The sequence below is a fragment of the Nicotiana tomentosiformis genome, chromosome 5 (assembly GCF_000390325.3).
Source record: "Nicotiana tomentosiformis chromosome 5, ASM39032v3, whole genome shotgun sequence".
NCBI classification, from domain to species: Eukaryota; Viridiplantae; Streptophyta; class Magnoliopsida; order Solanales; family Solanaceae; genus Nicotiana; species Nicotiana tomentosiformis.
Window position 1 is genome coordinate 129,536,707 of NC_090816.1, and position 23,615 is coordinate 129,560,321.

The window sequence follows — 23,615 nt, forward strand, 5'->3', positions numbered from 1 at the left end:
TTGAGTAATTGAAGTCCGTTTAGAATTCTGAATTTGGGAATAGTTCCGTATAGTGATATAAGACTTGCACGCAAAATTTCGTGTCATTCCGAGTAGTTTAAGTATATTTCGGCGCATTGGAGGTAAAGTGAAGAACTTGAAATTCTTAAGTTTGAATCAATTTGGTTTAGGATATGATTCTTAGATTTGATATTTTTTACGCGTTCCGAGAGTTCGAGCGAGTCTGTTTTATGATTTCAAACTTATTGGTATGTTTGTGCGGGGTCCCGGGGACCCCGAGTATCAATTGGACGAGGCTCGGACCAAGTTAGAAATTGGGAGCCAGAACTGAAGCTCCCAGCTACTGTCAGAATCGCACATGTGCTTGTCCAGCCGCAGGTGCGACAGAATCTCGTAGGAGCGACACTCGCAGATGCGAGATTTATTTGCAGAAGCGAAGGGGGAAGGGGAGGCCTGCCATCGCAGGTGCGGAATCTCGGGCGCACCTGCGAATGCGCAAGTGCGAAATCAAGAGTGCAGATGCGGAGCTGGGCAGTTAAGCTAAGCTCGCACCTGCGAGGCTTTTCCGCAGGTGCGAAACCCCTACTTGGCAGAATGTGTTAAAATCAGGGCTCAGACATTTTGAGCCCATTTTTCCTCCATTTTCGGGCGATTTCAGAGATTCTGAGAGGGGGATTTCAACTAGCAATTTGAAGGTAAGTTAATTCCACACTCCTTGAGTTAAATACATAGATTATAGGTAGATTATAATTAGTAAATCTTAGAAATCAAAGATTTAGATGAAAAACCTAGATTTTTATAAAAGTGAGATTTTAACCACGAAAATAGTTATGGAATTGGGTATAAATTATATATTTAAGTTCTTGAGATTATGGGTAACGTTTTCATCTAAAATTTTCAGAATCCGAGCACGTGGGCCCGGGGTAAATTTTAGGAATTTTACTATTTTGGATAAGGTAATTTATTTAATAGATAAATTTTGAATCATTTAGCATATATTAATTATTTTGTATAATATTTGGATAGTTTTAGATTTTTCGGCATCGAATCGAGAATTCAACGCGACGTAGTAATCGGAAAGTGGATTTTGAGACGAGGTAAGTCTTTTGTCTAATCTTGTAAGGGGAAAATTATCCCATAGGGATTAAATTGAATAATTATTGCTAATTGCGGGGGCTACGTACGCACGAGGTGACGAGAGTCCGTGCGTATCTCCTATTAATGCTAAAGTCCGGGTAGTTTAGGACTCAAAGCATAAATTACTTGTGTACATTGTATTCTTTATTTAATTAGTATTAATTAATATATATGAATATATTGTGAATTGTTAGATAAAGATATTAAAGGAAGAAAATCTCATATGCTTGATTTTCTGTTTAAATTAATTAATTGTTAAAAGAAATTATTCTTCCTCCCAAATTTATCTTATAATAAATATACTCTCCTTCCGGAGGTACATAAGAAAAATGTCCTCCTTTCTTGTGGAGCGGGCCGAATGCCTCGGCAGGATAGATGCATCTATGGATCGTGTCGCACGTCCCTCGGCAGTGTACACGACACTTTAGATCGGGTCGTACGTCCTCGACAGAAATCGTGCTTAATAATAATAATCACACGGTACCTTAATAGCTTATTTCAGCTTGCGAAGTCAATTGATGAATTTGAGAATCCTTGGAATCTAATGAATTATTATGCCTGCTTGTTAAGGAATTAATTGTTATTCCTGTAAATGAGATTTAATTGATAAATTAAAAATTATTTGAATTGAAGGAATTTAATTAATATATTGAGAATTGTTGCATTTGAAGGAGTTTGATTATTTCCGCTGATTAAATAAATTATTGTAAATTCTGTAAATCATGTTGATTTAAATATCCTACTTGTATTTCAATTATTATTATTGACCCATAATGAGTGTCAAAGTCGGCCATCTCGTCTCTACCACTTCGAGATTAGGCTTGATACTTAATGGGTACACGTTGTTTACGTACTCATACTACACTTGCTGCACATTTTGTGCAGGACCTGGGGCAAGTACTAGTGGAGGACCTATCGTCTTACACCCACGTTATCCAGGGACATAGTGGTGAGCTGCCTTTCTAAGCCGTTCCGCAGCTACTAGTGTCTCTCCTTGTATTTTTTATTCTGTCTATTTTTATTTTAGACAATATTTGAGATTTTGTATAATGTACTAGATGCTCATACACTTATGACACCAGGTCTTGGCATACACATTGGTAGAATTTGGTATTTTATTATTTTTCTTGGTTTTAAATTTAGTATATATGCTTAATTTATTAAGTTGGCTTGCCTAACTGTGGTGTTGGGCGCCATCACAACCTAAAGGTGAAATTGGGTCGTGACACTTGGCATTCTCGATCTTAGTCAGCAGGTCGAAGCCCTGAGCTTGAACTCCTTCCAGGGCCTCCCTTCGGGATTGCAACCTCATGTGCTCTATCAAGTTTTTCGCTTGGACCTGAGCCGCCTTAGTATCGGCCTTATACTGATCCACCCGCTCACCAGCCTCAGCCTTAACCGCAACAACCTCCGATTTGGCCACATCAAGTTCCTTGGCTAGATTTTGTTGGCCAGAGACCACCAAGCTCAGTTGAGACTGGAGCTCCTCGATCTTCTTAGCCTGCACCAAGGTTTTTTATTTTGCAGCCCGAAGATGAACCTCAGTCGAAGCCAATTGTTCTCGGACGGTCTCCTTTTCCGAAGCCAGGCGGTCCATACTTTTCTTCCATTCCCCGGCCTCAGCCTTCACTGTGTCCACATCCACCTGGAGTTGCTCGATTTGGTCAAGTCTGTTCTGAACCTGCGGGTTCGAGTCGTTAGCCATTGTGTCTGAATCATCATCACTAAGTTCGAATACTCGTCGTACCTGCTCGACCAGATCGACATGTTCCTTCCGAGCCGCTTCTAGCTCGGCCTGGAGTTTGTCGCTGAGAAGCTTGTAGGTGTCCCTCTTCTTAGTCAACCCCCAAACCTCGACCTCGTGTTGGGATAACTCCTCCCGATATCGGAGAAAAGTTTCATGGTGAAGTACAGAGGCCTGCGAGCATAAAGAAAAATGTTACCATTATTTGTAACTTAAAATCTAAGTACTTAGTATAGAGGCACTTGAATTTACCCGATTCAACACATGTTGAGCTTCATTGAACAGGCAAGACGCTTCCACCTCGTCCATCTTGGCCTGGTCCTTTTCGGTCACCAAGCACCGAAGATAGTTAGCAACCCCCACGGGGGCGGAGAGAACCCGAGCGTCCTCTGGGATAGAGATAACTATTGACCGCTTTTGGTCAGGATCAGTACTCGGAGCTGGGAACCGTCCCACTAACATCGGGCTCGAAGAAGGCCCGCTGGCTTCCGAAGACGGTGATTTCTTTGGCACCGGTAAATTACCAAACCCGGTAACATCCTTCGAGGCAGTGGATTCTAAACCATCGAAGAAGTTATTGAGATCTGCCGCCCCCTGAGGCCCCTTGTGCAAACGATCCTTTAGTATACATGCCTCGTTGATCATGGAATCGGAGAATAACGGAGATCCGGTGAGATCAATCGCCCCAAGTGCATCTTTCGGGCCACTCTCCCCTACTCGAGGAATATCGGCCCCGGCTTCCTCTTCACCTCCCTAGCTTGGGGCATAGCAGCCTCGTCCTTCTCCGATTCAGAGACCCCGGTCACTGCCATCTAAACAGCCTCTCTGGCTTGGGGCAATGCGGTATGGACTCGCACCCGAGCCACCAGTTCAAAATCTTCTTCTTCTTCAGACTCATCCCTCAGTCGGTGGACTAAGTTCGATGAGAGGGCACCGATGCTTTCTTTGGGTTTGCGCGCCTGTCTCTTTTTCGATTTTTCCTTCTCCGAGTTCGGGGAACTCGGAGCCCCTTTTCTTTTATTTTCTTTATCCTGCTTCGGAGCAGGAGATTGGGGAAGGACGATTTGATCTGCAGATGAGGGCCTCATTGCAACATCCTTCCCAAGGCCTACAAAGAAAAAGGCGATGAATAAGATTGGAAAGAAATCCAAGTGATGTCAGTACTAGGAAAGAATCTTACCGTGAGAACGGCCCTCCCACCGGCCCTTTGAAAGTTCGCACCATGCGCGCTCGGAATATTGCTTTTGAGATATGATGCCCTCGACCCACTCATTGAGTCAGGGAACTGCATCTGGCATCCGAATGACAGTTGCACCACGAAGCATCGATTAAGAGAGGGGAAAGGGAAAAACAATAATCAAAATCTTAAAAGTGAAGTTATACTTACGTTTCATGTTCCATTTCTCGAAAAATAATATTTCCTCGACCGGGATTAGATCCGAGGTCTTTACTCGAATGAACCAACCCAACTAGCCTCGGTCTCGGTCCTTATCTATGCTCGAGAATGGGGCCTTAGTAGCCCGATGGGCAAGCTTTATCAATCCCCCTCGGTAGAGTCGGGGACTGTACAGATGCATGAGATGGTCGATGGTGAAGGGGCACTTGTCGAGTTTGCTCACAAAGAATAAAGCATAATAACAATCCTCCAAAATGAAGGATTAATCTGCCCGAGTGTCACTTCATACCTTTGCAAAAGGCTACGATAATTGGGTCTAAAGGGCCTAACGTGAAGGGATAAGTGTAAACACTTAGAAAACCCTTCACGTGGGTAGTGATTGACTCTTTGGGAGTAGGTACCACCACGTGTTTACTGGCCCAATTATAATCTTTCTTGACTTTGGGGAGGAGATCGCCAGTGATGGAGCATATATACCTAGAGACCGGCTCGCATCGATCCAGTACGGAAGGGGTTTTCTCGATCTTGAAGTCGATCCTGGTTGGACACCCCGCAGGAACGAACACAGTTGAGGAAGGTTCCAGTGTCTTTTCCTCGACAGTAGTAGACGAAGCCTTTTCTTCTTTAGACGGTCTCGAGGAAGAAGGAGTTTCCTTTTGAGGAACAAATTTAGAAGTCTTTGCCATTGCTTCTGAGGAAGGGTGAAGAGATGGTACTGATGAAAGAGAGGGAATTGGCGGATAGTTTATGAAAATTGTGAGAAAACTATAAAGGAAGAAGTTTTAAACTTAAACCAGAAAACCAGAGGATGATGGCGATGAATTTTTTTTTAAAAGCAAAATAACAAACGTTTGAATGTAAAAGTATTAATGGATGGAAGGATGAACTATTTATAATTTGTAAATGACGGTTCAAAACCCGTAGTGGTCAACCAACAACTAACACACATTTAATGCCTTGGAGACTGGACCGTCCGGGCGTTTCAGTTACCTTTTGTCGCTTACGTCATGAGTTATCGAAGTGAGGCTCGGAAGTTCATATCGTTTCTCATCATCTTCTCTCCGAAAAACGAGGAGATTATCTGTATACGGTCGAAATCGGGCTCGTCTATTGTATGACCAGTCGAGACAGAAACGTGATAGGTCGAAGCTCGACCTCGAGTTATATCAAACCAAGGCGCGAAGTTAAATCATTGAGCTCGTAACTCCGGGACCGAATAAAATCGAGGAAACATTGTCGAGCCAAATAACGGAAGGCTAAAATATCCGCAATTGGTTAGATATCACGACGAAAATCTCGGCGCGTCTCAAGGAGAGGCTGGTCATTTAGTAAATTATGTGATTTTATACCTTTAATGTAATTGTATCAAGAATGAGACTCCCTTACTATATAAAAGGGGGTCTGATTATTTGTAAAACACATTGTAGCAGGCATCCTAAAGCAATAAACTGCCATTTCTAATTATTATTATCTCATTGCTCTGTTCTGGCACCAGTTGTGGCATTTCTTGACTAGAGAGTGACCAACCTTCAAGGCTAAGGCTGTTCAATTTGTGTGGTTTGTATTTATTTTATTCTCATTAATTTCAATATTAATTTGTTCTCTCAGTTTGTATCAAGTTATATTACGTATTCTTAAAACCGCGTATAAATTTAATTGTTATCCGATTTTAGGGTAAACATATCTATAGTTTTATACTGATTGAAGATAGCAAATACCTAGTAAAACAATTAAGGTGCGCACAAACCGAAACCACGGTCATAAACAAAAGAATTAGAAATGAAAGAGGAGTACAAAATATAACCTGGAAACAGGGCCCCGGGATAGTAGTCACTATAGTGTACACTTTTGTATGCACTACTAAAGCCAAAATCACAATTGGTCACCAGTATTTAATAAGTTCTTAATTGACTCATTAAATCCCCAACTAAACATGACTATGTAATTAACTTCATTAAAACTTAGCATTTATTAGCTCTACTCTTTGCACTTAATATTCATTAAAGCTTTTGGCGGTCCATTTTATTGATTACTTTACCTAAAAACAAATCACTTTTCATAAACTCAAAAAAAACATAAATTATATTTTAAATCTATTTCAAGATAGCATATAGTCGATAACTAAGAAAACAAACTTAATCATAATTTAATTACAATTAAATGATGTCAACTTTAAATGACAAACATAAAGGATCAAAGGGAGTAGAAAATATTCACCTTTTGTACGTCTTACAATACGTAGTATATTGGCACGTATATATTGGACTCAAAAGAAGAATCTAGGGAACTATATAGTTAAGGAATCCTATACTCATTGTTTGAGATTAATCTATAATTCAATTAAATATGAGTCCATTACTCTTTTCCCCATATATAACGAGAGAAAATATTACAATAGCACAAATGTTATATTCAGTAAAGATTTATGATACGTATATAGGATGTACTCAATATATCCGAGCCTTTCCCAATGATATATTAGAAATGATACTTTGAGACAATTGTAAAGTTATCTTGTGTTTCGTGGAGGACTATTAGATATGCCTTAGATCCAATCTCATATTTGATGATTTGAACATATTTTTGTGAACGTTATTTGATATAAAAATATATATGGTATTTGATATTCTTTTATCATAGTTATTATTAATTACTTTATCAATTTAATAAGGTCCTTGAATAAATGTTTAAACTTGTCATTGTGATGGAGATCATGATAATGAGAGTAAAGTCTCTTACAATTTAATCTAAATTTGTTCTTGATCGTAGGATTGTTAATTTGGACATTAGTAATACAGTTAGATCAATATTTATGTGATCGTCTTTATGGGATAAAGATTAGTTGATCTCATTAAGTAATCACATAGATAGATGATGCATATAGAGATATGATCATTTAACCGACTCATTGGATAATTCCTAATAGTTAGAATTACCATAAACTGTCAATAGGATATTCTCTTGAAGAATGCAATGTAAGAGTTTCCTTTGACATGAGATCGTCATAGTAATTGACAAGTTATTTATTGTGCTTTGATACTAGACACCTATAGCCCTAGGGCGATAGTTGAAAGGATATTGGGTACGATTAAATATTTGTAGAATTAGTGATTGATCAAGATGGAATCTGTCGACTCTTAGTAATGAGTTTAAGCTCCATGTTGTCATGAATTATAAACAACCAAACTAAGACCTTGGCCAGGGCAATTGAATGAAAGAAGAAAAGAGTTTCTTAGGTCATTCAATGGTCGATTATATTTGACATTAACACATAGTTGGTCGCCTATTAGGATTTGACAGTTAAACCATATCCTAGGGTGACTTAGAGCTATACGGACATAAGGAATTACTACATTATTCTTCTAATGGTTCTTGAGAGTAAATTGTATACTTCATTCTATCCTGTCGTTAAGGAGTATTGCTAGACGCCACCCTTGATTAGTATATTGATATGATTAATTTACTACCGCTTTAGTATTGAGCTTATGGGGTCGCACACTAACGAGTGTTCTGATCTTTGCTAAGGATTAATTAATTTATTATTTGATAATTAAATTAAAGAATTTAATTAGTCAAATAAATAAAGTTATTAGTCCAAATAAAATATTATTATATTCTTTGCTAGCACAAAGGGTATAATTAATATTGTGTACAAATTGAAGTTTTCTATTTGGAATAAAAATTGAATTATATTTCTTGGTTGAAACATATATATGTTATGTATATAATTAATATTTATTTTATATAAGAGATGTATATAAAATATATATTAATAAAAGGCTTGTTAGTAATTCCAATTTGAAATTGGATTAAATCACGTGTAAAGTTCACAAAAGGAACTTGTCGTCAATTTCATCCCATTTGGAATGGGAAAAATTTTAATACAATATTTGGTTTAATTTGTTCAGGGGTTTCATTGATCAAAGAGTTGATAGCAAGGATCGGTCTCGGTGTAGATACATATAGAATCTTCGCACTATGGAAGAAGATTTTGAAACGAGACTCTTTTCACCAGGTATGTTTTAGATCCGATCTTTAACATGTAAATAAAATTTAAATACGAAAAATTTTGTCTAGAATTATTATTGTCTTTTTCGTTGTGTGTATTAACATCTATATGAAATCTTACACTATGTTGGCCGTAAGAGAAGTGAATCCTTCCGTCCAATAAATTTCTTGAGTTTTCGAGTTTTTTGTAGCAGGAAACAGCTTGCAGTATAGATCAAGCTTATTGATATGTTCGACCTTAATTCGACGAAAAGTCTTCTAGCATATGTAGACAATAATCAATTATTTATTTTTGAGATTCAGACCAAAAGTTAAGGAATGCAACTAAAAAGTAAAAACATTAGTCCAAAAAGACACATTTTAATACTCAAAGGAATCTATTTTTAGATCTTTCCAAATCACAGAACATTTAATAATATTATTTCATTTTTTTCTGAAACGTTTCTTAGTCAATAAGATAAAGCACCGAATAATCTAAATATTAGATTGTTTCTTTCATACATTCTATCACCTATCAGTCAATTTGAAAATAGAAAATAATTCTCTCAAAACAAACAAAATAGCAAAATAATAGTATAATTATTTTAAAAAAAAAAAAGAAGTAGCACAGAAACTTGGTGCACCCAATTGTAACCAATACCGCTCTCCCCGCGGCAAATACGCGCCACTAAACGACTGACCGTTAGTACAAGACAAACATGCCCTTGCCACGTCATACTGACGTTATCTTCTCTACGTCTATTCTGCCCTTTTCTCCGTCAATCTATGCCTCTTTTTTCTTCTTTTTTATTTTACATAATTAATAAATGGCAAAATACTTATACAATCAAGTTACTTAAAAGATAGTTATAAATAATTTTTATTTAATATAAAATAAAACAATGAGTAGTCTACTATAATAAGTTAATTACACTAATATCATAAAAAAGTTATTAATCTATCAATATATAAAACATAAATAAAAGGAATAAGGGAGTCTATACTAAAAGCACAAAATAAGGTATAAAAGATGAGAACTTAGCCTAAATAGTCGTCCACCCAATCATTTAAATTAAATATAACCGGTGTATGTATAATATATATATATATATATATATATATATATATATATATATATATATATATATATATATGATTCATATATAATTTATGTATAACCGTGTATAATTAGTGAATAATCTATCATCTATGTATATCGTCTAGAAAAGATAAATAACGTATCCGACCGGCTATTAGTGTAAAAATCCCATAAAAGATTAGCTAGACAACAATGTACAAGAACTCAAAGTTTCAAACCGATGACATAAACAATATAGGAGAAATTTATTGGATCTAGTATTTTCATTGATAGGTATTAAAATACAAAAAATATATAATTTTTCAGCGACCTCGAATACACTAATAGTGCCTTAAACTGTTTCTCAATCTTTTGGGGAATTTCTAAAGAAAATTAAGTATATATTCAAACAATATAAGAAATTTAATCTTTTATTTATTTTATTAATTAAAATACTTGTTAAATGTAATAATTAATAATTACTTTTTAAATTACTCGATTGTATAGATAATTTTGCATAAACCAATCTCCTTTTGAAATCTTTTTCTTTTTTAATTTTCACTTATTTCCATTTTCTCCCTCCAACCTCTTTATTTATTTATTTATGAAAAAGTGAAAAAACAAAAAGGAAAACACCATTAAACGCTTTATGCTCGAGAGTGAGAAAGAGGGTTTTCCTTCTAACTTGCTGTCACTTTCACACCTCAGTCCAAAGTGCATTACAATCTGTCATATACATGCACATAAAGAGAAAAAGTTTCAATCTTTTGCTTATTTATTTATTTATTTATTTTCTTCTGTCTTTTTCTTTGCCTTTTTTAGTCAATTTTTTTTATACTTTGCTCTATTTCCAGTTCCTGGTTATTTATGGCAACTTAACTTTGCTTATTACGCTAAATCTTGATTTCTTAGGAAAGATCGGAAAATTGGGACAATTGGGAATTTGGGTGTATTAAAAAGAGAATCTTTAAAACTGTGATTTCCTCAATCTTTCTCATTAAAGAACTGGGCTTTCTTTGCTCTTTGTAAGTTCTGCTTACTTTTTATTGATTTTTTCTGCTAACAATTTTCTTATCTCTCATTGTTATGTACTTTTGTGTGGTATTTAATGGTTTACTTAGTGCAAAAGCCCTAATCACAATGTTAAAACTGTCTATTGTTTGTGAGAACTGAAAAAAGATTGTGTTTTTATTTGTTTTTTTTTACTTGTTCTGGTGCAACAATGCTTTTAACTGGCTCTGGGTGATTAATGTCATATGTTAAAACTGTCTTTTGTTTGTGAAAATAGAAAAAAAGATTGTATTCTTATTTGTGTTGTGCTTGTTGTGTTTGAGTTTTTATGATAAAATTGGATTCCCCTTGATTTGAATTAGGTAGGAGATAGTGTGAAGAACAGATTACTTTACAATGTATACTCGGAGGATGCAATCTGATCCTATTCTTGGCCGAAAAAATGATGGATTGGGCTTTGGAATACTATGTGGTTCTAAGTTTCAAGCTGGGCTTTTTCCATTGGGTAATGATAATGGGTGGGGGTCTGATATGGATACTGGTTCGGATTCGGACGATGAGGTTTATGGTGGACATTACTCAGTTGAAACTTCACCTCAAGATGATAAGTTTCACAATGTTGGTATTCTAAAGAACAATTTTGAGAGTGTGCAGCCTGGTTATGGAGTTAAAAAACCATCAAATTCTGTTGCAAGTTCTAAAACTACAGCTTCGGTGCCATTTTCGAGACAGGTTTGCAGTTCTACTTTTGCCTCTTGGTAAACAATGCAGGAGAGTGGAAGCTAGGGATGGTTTCTACTTGTCGAGTGAAATAAATAACTACCACTGTGAAATCTTCTTGGAGATTACTTTAATGCTCAACCTGATATCCTTGTGAATGAATAAGACTTAATTTGAGGCAAAATTTATGTTTGGCCTGTTTATGCTTGTCCTTCTCGGGAAATACAACGGTTATAGTCTCTTATGAGGACCCATTGGATCAGGGGCGGAGCCAGAGTGCCGAGTGCCGACTATGGGTTCCGCTGAACCTAGTAGGTTTGATTCAAATCTTGTATTTATCGAAAAATTTTATTGAATATATACAAACTATTAATATAAAATCCAGTAACTTAAAAGCATTAGAGTCATGAACCTATAAGCTTGAAATCCTGGTTCCGCCTCTGCATTAGATGGCTATTAATGAGACTCTAAAGTTACCAGGAAAGTGGAGATAACATCTAACAATATTGTTATTGGAGTGCTAATCAGAGGAATCCCATTTTTTGTTAAACTTATTTCTCTTCATGAGTAGGGTGCTGATTGCCACTACTTATGATACCAAGTATCTTAGGTTTCTATTTGGCATAAGTTTCCAAGAAGGTGGACTGAAAGTTTAAGCCTTTAAAACCATTTGCGAGAAGGTGGACCAGAAGTATAAATCTCTGATTGGTTCGTTGTTTGGGTATAAACTATGATCGTATGTGCCTCCATAACCACGTGTCTGTATAACTGTTACATCGAGGATCAAGTGCTCTGTTGTTTTGTAGTAACCTTTCCTATGCAAATATGTTACGCTTATTCTGTCTACTGATTCTGTTCTGTGATGAAGCAGAGCCTGAAGTTGTCCAATGGTGATATTCCCAGTGCACCCCCGTTAGGTAGTTCATTACAACAACGCGATCAAATTTCTGAGCAACGTAAACCTTTTGCGGCAGATGATATATCCTTCCCAAAAATATCAGGTTGTTCTGTAGCAATGGATGAAGCTAAAGTATATAATACTGCATCCGCAGGTGCTGCAAAAGATGGACAGTCTGATCCGTCCGGAAGGTATGAATCATGACATGTTTTCTTTTCTGAATAATCGTCGAGGATTTTGAAGACATAAAGTGACAACCTTGTTGTCATTCCCAGGGTTGGTGGTGTACCTTCTAATTCTTCATCTGCCCTCTTTCCAACATATCATGCAAGGTATTTCACTCAGAGTGGTCTAAAATTTTTCTATCATAAAGTTTCTGTTAAGAGTATTTGATGTATTCATCATCTTCTTTTGTAATTTGAGTTGGATACAGTGTACGAGGTAGTTGGCAAGCTTTTGTTGCTTACGAGGCATGTGCTCGACTATGTCTTCACTCATGGGCGAAGGGTTTCAACGAGGCTCCAGCTTTCTTGGAAAATGAATGTGCCTTGTTGCGAGATGGTTTTGGGTGCGTTTCGTTCCAACACTATGCTTTATTTCTGTTTCCATGCTCTGTACATTCTACATCGTGGCAAAATACGGAAGAAGCTATTATCTTGTTTGGAGTCTCAAATAGTCCTGTTTTTTACAGATTAATTAATATGCTTTCTTTTACAGATTAATTAATATGCTGCCGGAGGTTATCTGTATAGAGTGTGATCACATTAGGACGATTCAGAAGCTAAGACTTATCTGATACCAATTATTGTCAACTTATAACAGAAAGTTTAAGTTGCGCTTTTATTTTAATGATGATTTTGTTGCTGGTGCTGCATACCGAGTGTAAATGGTGTACACTGTTTGATTTGTAATGTTTTTGCATATTGTGATAGCATGTCGGTTCATCCCATGCGTTTTATTTATTTGTAATTCTTGACCTTATGTTGCAAATATTTCAGTGTAAGGCAAGTATTGTTACAATCGGAGGAAGAGCTATTGAAGAAAAAGTCCTTGGAACTTGTCGGTGAGGGAGCCTCGATGAAGCCAAAGAAAATTTTTGGCAAACTGAAAGTACAAGGTGCTTTAGAGGTTTCATGTTAAAGTTTTGATGATTTCTTGCTTAAACCAATCAGTTGTCAAACTGAACTGTATGATTCTCTTGTAGTGCGTAAAGTGAAAATGGCATTGGACCCACCCACGGGCTGCAGCTTTTCCACTCTGAAACCACCGAAGGTAAAACTGGAGGCTATACGTTCTCAGTTGTCTAACGTGAAATCAACTCTCAGTTCTGAGTGGGGAGCCATACGAAAAGTACGTGTGGCTCCAAGGATTCCTCCAAATGGTTCTTTATCACGTCAAAGCTTGGCATACCTCCATGCCGGTACTCGTTATGTAAAAGACGTTTCTGAGATTTTGAAACTTGGTGCAACTACTTTACGAAGCAGTTCAACATCATATGAAGTAGTTCCAGGTATGCAACTCTTAGCTGAGTTCTTGCCTTCTTGGAGTTATGATTATTAGCAACTTTGCTTTCCTTTTCTTCTATTCAATTGTCCTCGGAGACTGTTAAGGTGGAAAGCACTTATTATGGTCCAATTACTATGGATCTAGTGGGTAGTTGATAGCCTATTTTGCATAGGATTTGGAATTGGAAAATTTGAGGAATAATGTACCAGTTCACTTCTTTCTTCTTAGGACTTCAGAGGTTTTGATATTAAAACTTTGTGCCTAAGCTTCAGTAAAATAATATGATAAGTGCATTGCTGCAAATCGGGATGGTGCTTTGTTCTTTCTAGACAATGCGACTGAATTCGATTTTTTTGTCTTGATGCAGAGACATACTTTTGTTCATTGAGATTGAAAAGCTTACCTGAAGAGGACACAGTAAAAATGCAAGCTGGATCCGCTGAAACACATCTATTGTATGTGGACTTGTTTGCTCAATTTTTAATTATTAGTACATGTTTTTCATCTTCTCGACATTGACGGTTTATATTATCGGTAATACAATTCAGCTTACCAGAGGGGCTTGGGGATGACTTAATTCTTGAAGTACATGACTCAAAGGGAAACTACTGTGGCCGTGCAGTAGCTCAGGTTGCTGATATTGCTGATGATCCGGTATACTTTCTGGATCTCTTCTGTAATTGTTTCTGTTATTGAGGTTTAACTTATTTGGAGGAAAACTTAATTTTGGGTAATGCCTGAGAGGATTAAGGATGCCTTCATGTGCTGGAGTTCTTGGAAAGTTGGTAGGTCCATTAGAAAGAACTGGAAAATGATTCCTGCCTGTATTTTTTGGTGTATCTGGACAGAAAGGAACCGAAGATGTTTTGATGGAATATCAACTCCTAACCACACTCTCAAGGCTAATTGTCTTTTATTTTTATATAGCTGGAGTAATCTCTTTCCTGTAAACTCCACTGATAAGTTTTTGGACTTTGTTAGCTCCTTATCTTTAGTATAGGCCACATTGTAATTGAGCTAACAAACTCACTTTTGCATTTGATATCTTTTGTACTAATTGCATCTACTTGATGTCATTAATGATATCCCTTATTTCATAAAAAAAAAAAAACTTAATTTTGATTGCAAAAATGCAGGGAGACAAACTCCGTTGGTGGTCCATATATCATGAACCAGAGCATGAACTTGTTGGAAGAGTACAACTGTACATAAATTATTCTACTAGTCCTGATGAAAATAGCCACACTAAGGTATCAAAAATCCTGCAAAAACCTTATTTTTCTGTATTATTTGGCTGTAAAAAAACTTCCAGAATCTAACTATTGGTACTCATCCACCTACCTTTTTCTGAATTAACAAACACAAAATTTCTTTTGTGAAAGCTCAAGTATCGTAGCTTTTTCTCCATGATTTGTAGATTCATATTGTATGCCATCACTAAGTTGCTTTATTTGAATACTTCTATATTACTCATGCTTATATAACCATATGCGTGGTCATTATACACACGCTTATTTGGTGAATGTCAAATTATTGTTATTCGGAGTTAGCTTTAACAAAAGGTTTATTGTTATGCTGCCCCTGTAAGTAGTGCCGAATAATTGAACATATTGATAATTAGATCATCCCCTGAAGAAAGAGAAGCATATTTTCAGTTTTTTGCTATGATAATTTTATAACAATGACAATGCAACATATTTTCTAGGTATATTCTGCCATAAACTAAACATGGTATATATATTTCTTCATTGATTTTTCTGTATGTTCACGATTATGTGGTATGATGGATGACCAGAAGTTAGGTTTCTTGAAGTTGATTTGTTGCTTATTTTTCTGCTAGGGTGGTCCTGTCGCAGAAACCGTTGCATATGATTGTGTTCTGGAAGTAGCAATGAAAGTTCAACAGTTTCAGCAGAGAAATTTGTTACTTCATGGTGCTTGGAGATGGTTGGTAACTGAATTTGCATCATACTATGGAGTCTCAGATGCATACACTAGGCTAAGGTATGTAGATTATTTTGGAAAACATTTTATACTTGGTATCACTCAGAGATTTGATAAATGAACACACGGGGAATTCTGCTAAAAATTTCCAATTTGTGTGTTAGATATCTTTCTTATGTCATGGATGTTGCGACGCCTACAGCGGACTGTCTGAGGTTGGTATATGATTTGCTACTACCTGTGGTCTCTAAAGGCAGAACTAAGAATACCCTAAGTCATCAAGAGGTAAGAGGATTTTGGTTTGAATTGTTCGCTGTGGGACTTTTTTTTTTCCCTTTAGTTAATTGACTTCTTCCATATAGTTATTAGCAGGAATGGATAGCTTAGTGGTAAGAGTTACTATTGGGCTCCTGGGGAGGGGACCGTTGGCAGAGTGGGGATTACCATATATATATAGAAAAAGAAAAAAGATTTTTTTCCCTAGCCATAAATATTTTTGGAGGCAATTACAGCTTATCTCGAGAAAATGAAAAACATCATGTTTGGTGGCATTAAAAACCGAATGTAAATGATAAAACATAGTTTGAGTGGTCAGACAGATTGGTTTGTTTAATTAAAGCTGTAATAGGAGGCACTTTGATTTCACAAAATATGGGGTAATTTGCAGTTGTAGTTACTTTATGTTTTCGGCTGCTCCAAACATAAGTTTCTGTGATCCTTCTTACGAACTCTTTATCTATACTAATAGTTAAGGGAGAGTGAAGCAATTGCTTAATGAAGCCTATCACATACTTTTCGCCTCCTAAATACCTCTCTAACTACCTTTTTGACAAACAAAAAAGAAAGTGGTAAAAATGTCACTACATTGTATTAAAGGTGTCAAGGGTCCGGTCCGGGCTATTGGAAAAGGAGACCGGCCGGTCTCCGGACCGGGCCGGTTACCGGGGTTTTAATACCGGTTTTATCGGTTCCTAGCCCCTCCGGTGAATTATTGAACCGGAACGGTTCCGGGCTTAAGGGGCCGGGCCGGGGCGGTTTTATTTATTTATTTATTTATTTGTATTTTGTATAACTACTGTAATTTATATTAAAATAAAGTAAAAATGTAAAATATAAAAACAATCTTATAAAAAGAGTGTTTGAATAAATTTCAAAGGCTTTAAAATCCTTATATTTGAATATTTCATTAAGAATTTAAGATAATAGAATATAATAAAGATGGAAAAAAATTGAACTTATAATTTGCAAGTTCTTTTTTTAATTCAAACTTGCAAATTAAAGTTTACATTTTACAACAACTAAATTTAAATTAAAGAAAAGAGTAAATTCAAAGTTTAATGAGAGGCAAATAGTTGATTGCAATTTAGGTGAAGAATGAGAGAATGACAATTGAGAATTTGGGTTTGAGAATTGAGAGATGAGTGAAGAAATGAAGAAGAGGGGGGTATATTTATTGTTTTTCAAAGGGCTAAATTAGTAAATACTAAAAGTGTTATTTTTGAAAATAAATGCCCAAACAAAGGGCTATTCTTGCAAAATAGCCGTTGGGCAACGGTCAAAATGGCAGGCCAACAGTCAATTAAAAAAAAAAAAAATCTGAAATAGCTGTTGAACCGATCCGGGCCGGTCCGGTTAACCGGTTCAACTATGACTTGACAGTACCGGTTTTGACCAGTCCGGTTAAAACCGGTATATCGAAACTACCCGGCACAACCCTTTCCCCGTCCCAATCCAGCCCTGCCCAGCCCCCTACCTACCAGGCCGGTCTAAAACCGGTCTGGGCCGGTCCGGTCCGGAACCGGGTCAACCCGGCCCGTTAGACACCCATACATTGTATAGGTGGTTCTGTTTATTTTTTGGTTATCTTAAACAATTTTAATTCATATGAAAAAGTGTTAAAAATGTCCACTTTCTATGAATTCTGTCCTATATTTTAGGTTTATCTTCCAAATTCATATCTCTTTCAGTCTTTTTAACATGTAATTTTTTTCAACATGTTATGCACATGCAAGTTTGTGTTCCAGAATTTAGTGTTATTTTATTACTTTTCAGTTTGTCCAGGATAATGAAACGTGTTTGTATTCACTGCAATACTTTGTTTGACTTTTTATCATGAACCAGAATCGTATTTTAGGAGAAGTTTCCGAAAAGATCGAGCTGATCGTTGCACTAGTTTTTGAGAACTACAAGTCTTTAGACGAATCATTACCACCAGGGATGGCGGATGTGTTCAGACCTGCTACTGGAGTTGCAGCTCCCGCACTGTCTCCTGCTTTGAAGCTGTATAGTCGTCTTAATGATATACTTTCTCCGGAGGCGCAGTTGAAGCTATGCAAATATTTTCAGGTTTTGGAAACTATCTTCCTACTTATTTTCTTTTAAAAGGAGCGGAAGATGTGAGACCTTCCTTTTTTTCTGGAGAAGCTTCTTACTTTTGCACATCAATTTTTGTGTAGATTGCTGCGAAGAAACGATCCAGAAGACACTTGGCAGAAACAGATGAGTTTGTCTCCAACAACAATGACAACATATTGATGGATCCTGTGGCTCGCTCCACCGCTTACCAGAAGATGGTGTTACTTTGTTTGAATATCAGAAATGAAGTTCGTACTGACATGGAGATCCATAATCAGAATATACTTCCAAGGTACTTTACCCCCCTTTCCTCATTGGAATGTGGTCCTTTGTCATCTATAAAGCTGGAAATTTAGATGGTCAATGCTGGTTATTTGAAGTTCGCTGGTCATTTTGCCTGTGATAACGATTTTGATGGATCAATCTATTATTCCTTTTGCTTGCTAATTTGGATAATTGAGTCGGTGAACCATGTAAATACAACACAGTCTACTTATATAACAACTGCAACTACTACTACTAAGCCTCAACCACAAGCTAGCGGGGGTCGACTATATGAATTCTCACTATCCATGTCGCTCCATTTAAACTTGTCTCAATCAAAGTCTATTCATATTGGTTCTAATCATAATTGGATATGCATATCTTTTGATTTGCATCAATTAACACCAACTTATTGACTGGTTTACTCCAAGTTGCATGCTCAATACCTTCATTCAAGCATGGTAAGTAAAGGTGTGAATCATTTTGTTGCAGATATATTGTGGAGCTTTCTTAGGAAATTACACTTTGTGCTTTGTGGTCCGTATGAGGAAATAAATTATTGTCTCACCCACCTTCTTTATGATCTGTTTGTTTGTTCTTATGGATAAAATTTGACCTAGTCTTGTTAGTATAGAATTGTTTAGAAATATTCGTGTATTTTGTTGGTTCTTATGTAAGTCTCCCATAATTTTTTTTTTAAAAAAAAACTCTGGATGTTGGTCTATTCTTGATACTAGTAATCATCTCTCTTTGCTGCTAAGAAGATAAAAGAGGAAGACATTAAATAAAGACAGCGGAAAGATCTTCTGATAGCATGTAGATATGTTATCAGGCAATTACTATATGGAATGCCATTACTCATAGCTATTTCTGGCTTAATCTTGTGTAGTTTCCTAGACCTCCCAAATCTTTCTTCAGCTATATACTCCATGGAGCTATGTAGCAGATTGCGCGCATTCCTTGTTGCATATCCTCCCACTGGTCCCTCGTCTCCTGTAGCAGAACTCATTGTCGCGACAGCTGATCTTCAGAAGGATTTTAGTGCCTGGAACATCAGGTAATGCATGTTCTTTAGTTCAATTTTTACTGCTCGTCCTGTGTGTATGATCTTAACAGAGGTGAAAAAACTTTCAGTCCTGTCAAAGGTGGAATTGACGCAAAAGAGTTGTTCCATCCGTATATTACCCTCTGGATCAAGGAGAAGCGTCTTGCTTTGCTCGAATTCTGTAAACCTGACAAGGTATGTCAATCCCCACATTGTTGTGATTTGTCAACAGTATGTTCAAATGACTTAGCTAATGCACATAATATATGTATTGTGATTTTGTGTGCATACAGGACAGAGATGTATACCATAGGTAGTTCGTCTTGTGTCTTTCAATTTCTAGTGGTTTTTGTTCCTACATTTTACAGCTTCGCAATCCGACATTTTGTTCATTGCTTCCTCAAGGAGAAAGCTATCAGTACATTAAGTACCTGACTTCCAAGTCCCAGTGGCTATATCGTACAATCAGTTGATAAACTTCTTCTCAATTCCAAACTTGTTGGTTCAGCTGCATGAATCCTGTCTCCATTCTACTTTACACGGGTCCATTTCCTTCCTATACTAAATAATCTGTGTTTTATTGTGATAAGGTTACTAAAGAATTTATTAAGGCAAATGAGGAGCTTAAAGTGCCTCGACTGTATAAGACCTTTTAAATGTGCTTAATGAGAGAGATCTGAACTGCTTTCTTAGAATTCTGTACTTGACTATAGTTGTATTATCTGCAGATAAAGTGGCCCTGTGTAGATACACAGCATTCGACAACTCCTTTTGTTGATGATATCTATGAACGAATAAAGGAGACATTAGCTGAATATGATGCTGTCATAAGACGCTGGCCTGAGTACCTTTTCTCGTTGGAAACTGTATGTACAAACTTTGCTCTTCAAATTCTTCATCTTCAACTCCTTTGTGCACTTGACTGCTCTTTAAATTAAAGCCAGTAACAACTTTGGGGGGGGGGGGGGGATGGGAGTTCTTCATCTTGTCTTTTCCCTTCCCTTTGTGCTGTGGAGCATTTGGCGTGAGAACACTTTAGAAATGTTATATATGATTCTCATATTAATGATGGACTTCTAGAAAGCAAGATTATATATGTGAAATCTCTTCTTACTCACTAAAGTTAAATAAGTTTGTCTATTTTTCACGACTTGTTACAGTGACTAACGACACTTATATTTCCACGTCTTTTCAAAAGGCTATAGCAGATGTAGAAAAGGCAGTTATTGGAGCCTTGGATAAGCACTATGCAGATGTTTTATCTCCATTAAAGGAGAATGTAATGCCCATTAAATTAGGTCTCAAGTATGTCCAGAAAATTACCAAAGGCACAGTATGTCCTTATGCTGTCTGCAAAGAGGTGAGCTCCGCGGTCTTTGTGCAATAGCCTTGTAAATGTATGAATCCTCTATTTTTCTGTTTTCAACTTCCAAGAGAACAACGATCTGACTTATTTTTCAGCTGGGAATTCTTTTGAATTCCATGAAGAGAATGCTGGATGTTCTACGGCCGCAGATAGAACTGCAATTCAAGTCATGGGGTTCTTGCCTGCCAGATGGTGGACACGTCACCCCAGGAGATCGTATCAGTGAAATTACAGTTATGTTGAGAACCAAATTCAGAGGTTATATGCAAGCAATTATGGATAAACTTGTCGAAAATGTAGGTATTCTATTAGAATGCATTACAGTCTTGTGCTCTTCAGTTTTTCTTTAAAATTCTTCTTTGTTGTTTGCAAGAGTTTTGAAGATTTAATCAATAGCGGTTTCCTGTAATTCTAGAGTTAAAGATATCTACGAAGAGGGGTCTGAATAAACTGTTCCTATATACAGACAAGATTGCAGAGTCCCACTAAACTGAAGAAGATAATCCAAGATGCTAAGGAAGGTACACAGGAGTCTGATTTACGAGTTAGGATTCAGCCGCTGAAGGATATGCTGGAAAATACAATAGAGCAACTTCATATGGTATTTGATACACAAGTTTTCATAATTATTTGCCGAGGCTTCTGGGATCGAATGGGGCAGGTTAGTAAATAGCATATTTTTTCAAACAGCTAATAATGGCTTATCCAATAACTCTTCCCTAATCTCGTGCACTTTTTAAATGACTCGCACTTGTTTAATTGCAGGATGTGCGGAAGTTTTTGGAGGAGAAGAAAGACAATAGATCTTGGTACAAAGCATCACGCGTTGCAGTATCTGTGAGTTGATGCTACTTTTCCTCTAGTAAAGTCTATCTTGTATTCAAGAATCATCACATAGTTTGAAACTTTGCGTTGCGTACTACTTTTTCCGCCAGGAAATTAAGTTGTGTAATCTAGAATCTTCATGTCATACGAAAATAAGGGAATGGTGATCTTCAGGTTCTTTATAGGTTCAAAACTTTCATATGATGATTATTATTTGTGAATGAATGATTATAGAGGAGCTAATTAGACGATTCCTATCTAAACCATTTTATATCTCTGCCTTCTCTATGTAACCATTGGTTCACATCTCTCCCTCCGTTGTAAAATGTTTTCGCTACTTTTTCCAACTTTTCTGTGGAGAATAGAGGTTCTATGAAATTCCTGTCGAAAAAGAAAAAGATAAAAGAAGGGCCTATTAGCTTAATTTGTTTGTTTACTGTGTACATTTCCCTTGATGGCTTTGTTTTCAATTTGCAGATTTTAGACGACATATTTGCATCAGAAATGCAAAAATTTCTAGGCAATGTGCTTCAAGAGAAAGACTTGGAACCACCTAGATCTATTGCAGATGTTCGATCAATGCTTTGTAAAGACGCTGTAAATGACAACGATAACAACTACTTCTATTAGAGTATAGCAAATTGTACATAGTATATATATACAAAATACTTCTGGATAGCACTGTCCTAACTACTTTTTGTCGCGGAGAATATCAAGAATTGCAGCCTTGCACCACAGGAAGTGTAGAGATGAAGAGAAGGCATCTTGTAACATGGAGCCGAATTAGGGTTCTGTCCAATTTTGTTAGGTACTCTATGTTTTGGTTCTTACAAATGGCTGCTATGGTAGGTGGTCTGCGTACACACTACCCTCCCCAGACTTCACTTGTGAGAATATACTGGGTATGTTGTTATAATGAAAGCATCAGTTAAGCGCCATTGTGTTAAGTATTATTAATATATATACGTTTTTTTCTGATATCAAAGTCCACTAGCCTAACTAATTGAAATTTGCATTGAGTAGGTCTATTATTAACAGGGCAAAATGCTCTATACCAAAAGGTTCTTCATTCCTAGGCTCGAACAGGGAACATGAGCATGATCGCGTTACAAGTCAAATGTTAACTCATGTGACGAGCACGATTTTGCGATAATTCTTTTATTTATTTATTGTATTCCCTTCCCCTTTAAACCCCTTTGTTGGAGCTATTGCGTCTTTAGTGACCGAACCCACGACCCTGAGGTTGTAGGTGGAGGTGCTGAGTATCTGAGCAATTTTTTTTTTTAATTTATTACCCTCCCCTTTGTAGATCTGCATCATTTTCGTGTTAGGTTTTGATTTATGTTATAAATATGGATCCAAGTGTTTAATGGAGATTAATGTGCCTTGAGATAATGAAGTAATGAACTATTGGAAAATGATGGTGACTGCTAAATTATGCACTTAATACAATGTTGTTTCCTCTGTCCTGGTTCCAGCTAAAAAGCACTTGGACCTAGATCTTTATTACAGTACTATTCAATTATTGTAGGAGTATTAGGCTTAGTTCAAGTGGTTATTTTTGCAGTCTGTGAATTTGAGCCTTTGGATTATAGCAACTATTTTTATCTGAGTTTAATTTATATATATTGATTGTGTAAAATAATTTTTATGTCATCAAGTTATCTAAATGATGATGACAGCTAATCATTCCTAAAAAGTGAGAATTAGTAACTCAAAAAATGTGATAAGTTACATGTTACAATATATTAAAATGCTGTAATAATGTAAAAATATAAAGTAAAGTCCTTTTCCTTCTTAGTCCCATATATTTGACCAGGCAGAGAATCATAGGCCTAATTAAAAATCAGACAACCTACCATTCAACACGTTATTTGAAAATTACTAATCTCCGTCCAAAAAATGTTTTTTTTCTGTAAGTTTTTTAATAGGTTGTCCTTAAGAATATAGTTTATCATATAAAATTAATATAAGTGATGTTACAGCTTGTTAGTGGCAAACAGAATATAATTATTTTTAGATCTGCCCGACCAATATATGTGGCATAACATGATATAAAAAAAAGTTGTACATGAATTCATAATGATTCTTTCTTTTTTACAACAATAAAAAATACGGGAAGTATTTTCGTTACCCAGATATTAACGTAACAACATTAATAACTACACATTGAACTCAAATAAATTAGGATTGACTATATAAAATATCATTTCTCTATTTAAACTCAATTTATGTTATTACCATATATGTGGACACATCGCAACAATATTTGTATTATGCGGATCAAACATTAACGTAAAATTATTTTTTTTCTTTAAAAAAAAAGACAAAAAGAATTA

At 36.3% G+C, this 23,615-nt stretch overlaps 1 protein-coding gene across 3 annotated transcripts; it reads left to right on the forward strand.

Annotated features, from left to right (window-relative positions):
- The first annotated feature begins 10,061 nt into the window (after nucleotides 1-10,061).
- Nucleotides 10,062-22,214, forward strand: LOC104096506 (uncharacterized). 3 transcript variants are annotated; one of them, XM_009602887.4, is made up of 22 exons: nucleotides 10,062-10,367; nucleotides 10,716-11,085; nucleotides 11,945-12,162; nucleotides 12,247-12,303; nucleotides 12,405-12,539; nucleotides 12,970-13,088; nucleotides 13,176-13,481; nucleotides 13,845-13,932; nucleotides 14,026-14,131; nucleotides 14,614-14,727; nucleotides 15,318-15,481; nucleotides 15,586-15,706; nucleotides 17,543-17,767; nucleotides 17,878-18,068; nucleotides 18,930-19,097; nucleotides 19,175-19,280; nucleotides 19,814-19,951; nucleotides 20,284-20,445; nucleotides 20,547-20,747; nucleotides 20,918-21,112; nucleotides 21,217-21,288; nucleotides 21,754-22,214. In XM_009602887.4, exons 2-22 carry the CDS (start codon nucleotides 10,750-10,752, stop codon nucleotides 21,904-21,906), a joined length of 3,375 nt encoding a protein of 1,124 aa, XP_009601182.1. In that variant the 5' UTR covers nucleotides 10,062-10,367; nucleotides 10,716-10,749; the 3' UTR covers nucleotides 21,907-22,214. The 3 variants fall into 3 exon arrangements, with proteins under 3 accessions (XP_009601182.1, XP_009601184.1, XP_018626451.1); XM_009602889.4 differs by lacking the exon at nucleotides 10,716-11,085 and having other exon boundaries at nucleotides 10,068-10,367; XM_018770935.3 differs by lacking the exons at nucleotides 10,062-10,367; nucleotides 10,716-11,085 and adding an exon at nucleotides 11,116-11,384.
- The last annotated feature ends 1,401 nt before the right edge of the window (nucleotides 22,215-23,615 follow it).

What these genes read in the sequence shown, in the direction of transcription:
- LOC104096506 (XM_009602887.4), top strand. Translation starts at nt 10,750, where the DNA reads ATGTATACTCGGAGGATGCAATCTGATCCTATTCTTGGCCGAAAAAAT. An exon ending in TGGCAAACTGAAAGTACAAG is followed by an intron (nt 13,089 to 13,175) that starts GTGCTTTAGAGG and finishes ATTCTCTTGTAG; the next exon opens with TGCGTAAAGTGAAAATGGCA. An exon ending in TTTAGTGCCTGGAACATCAG is followed by an intron (nt 19,098 to 19,174) that starts GTAATGCATGTT and finishes AAAAACTTTCAG; the next exon opens with TCCTGTCAAAGGTGGAATTG.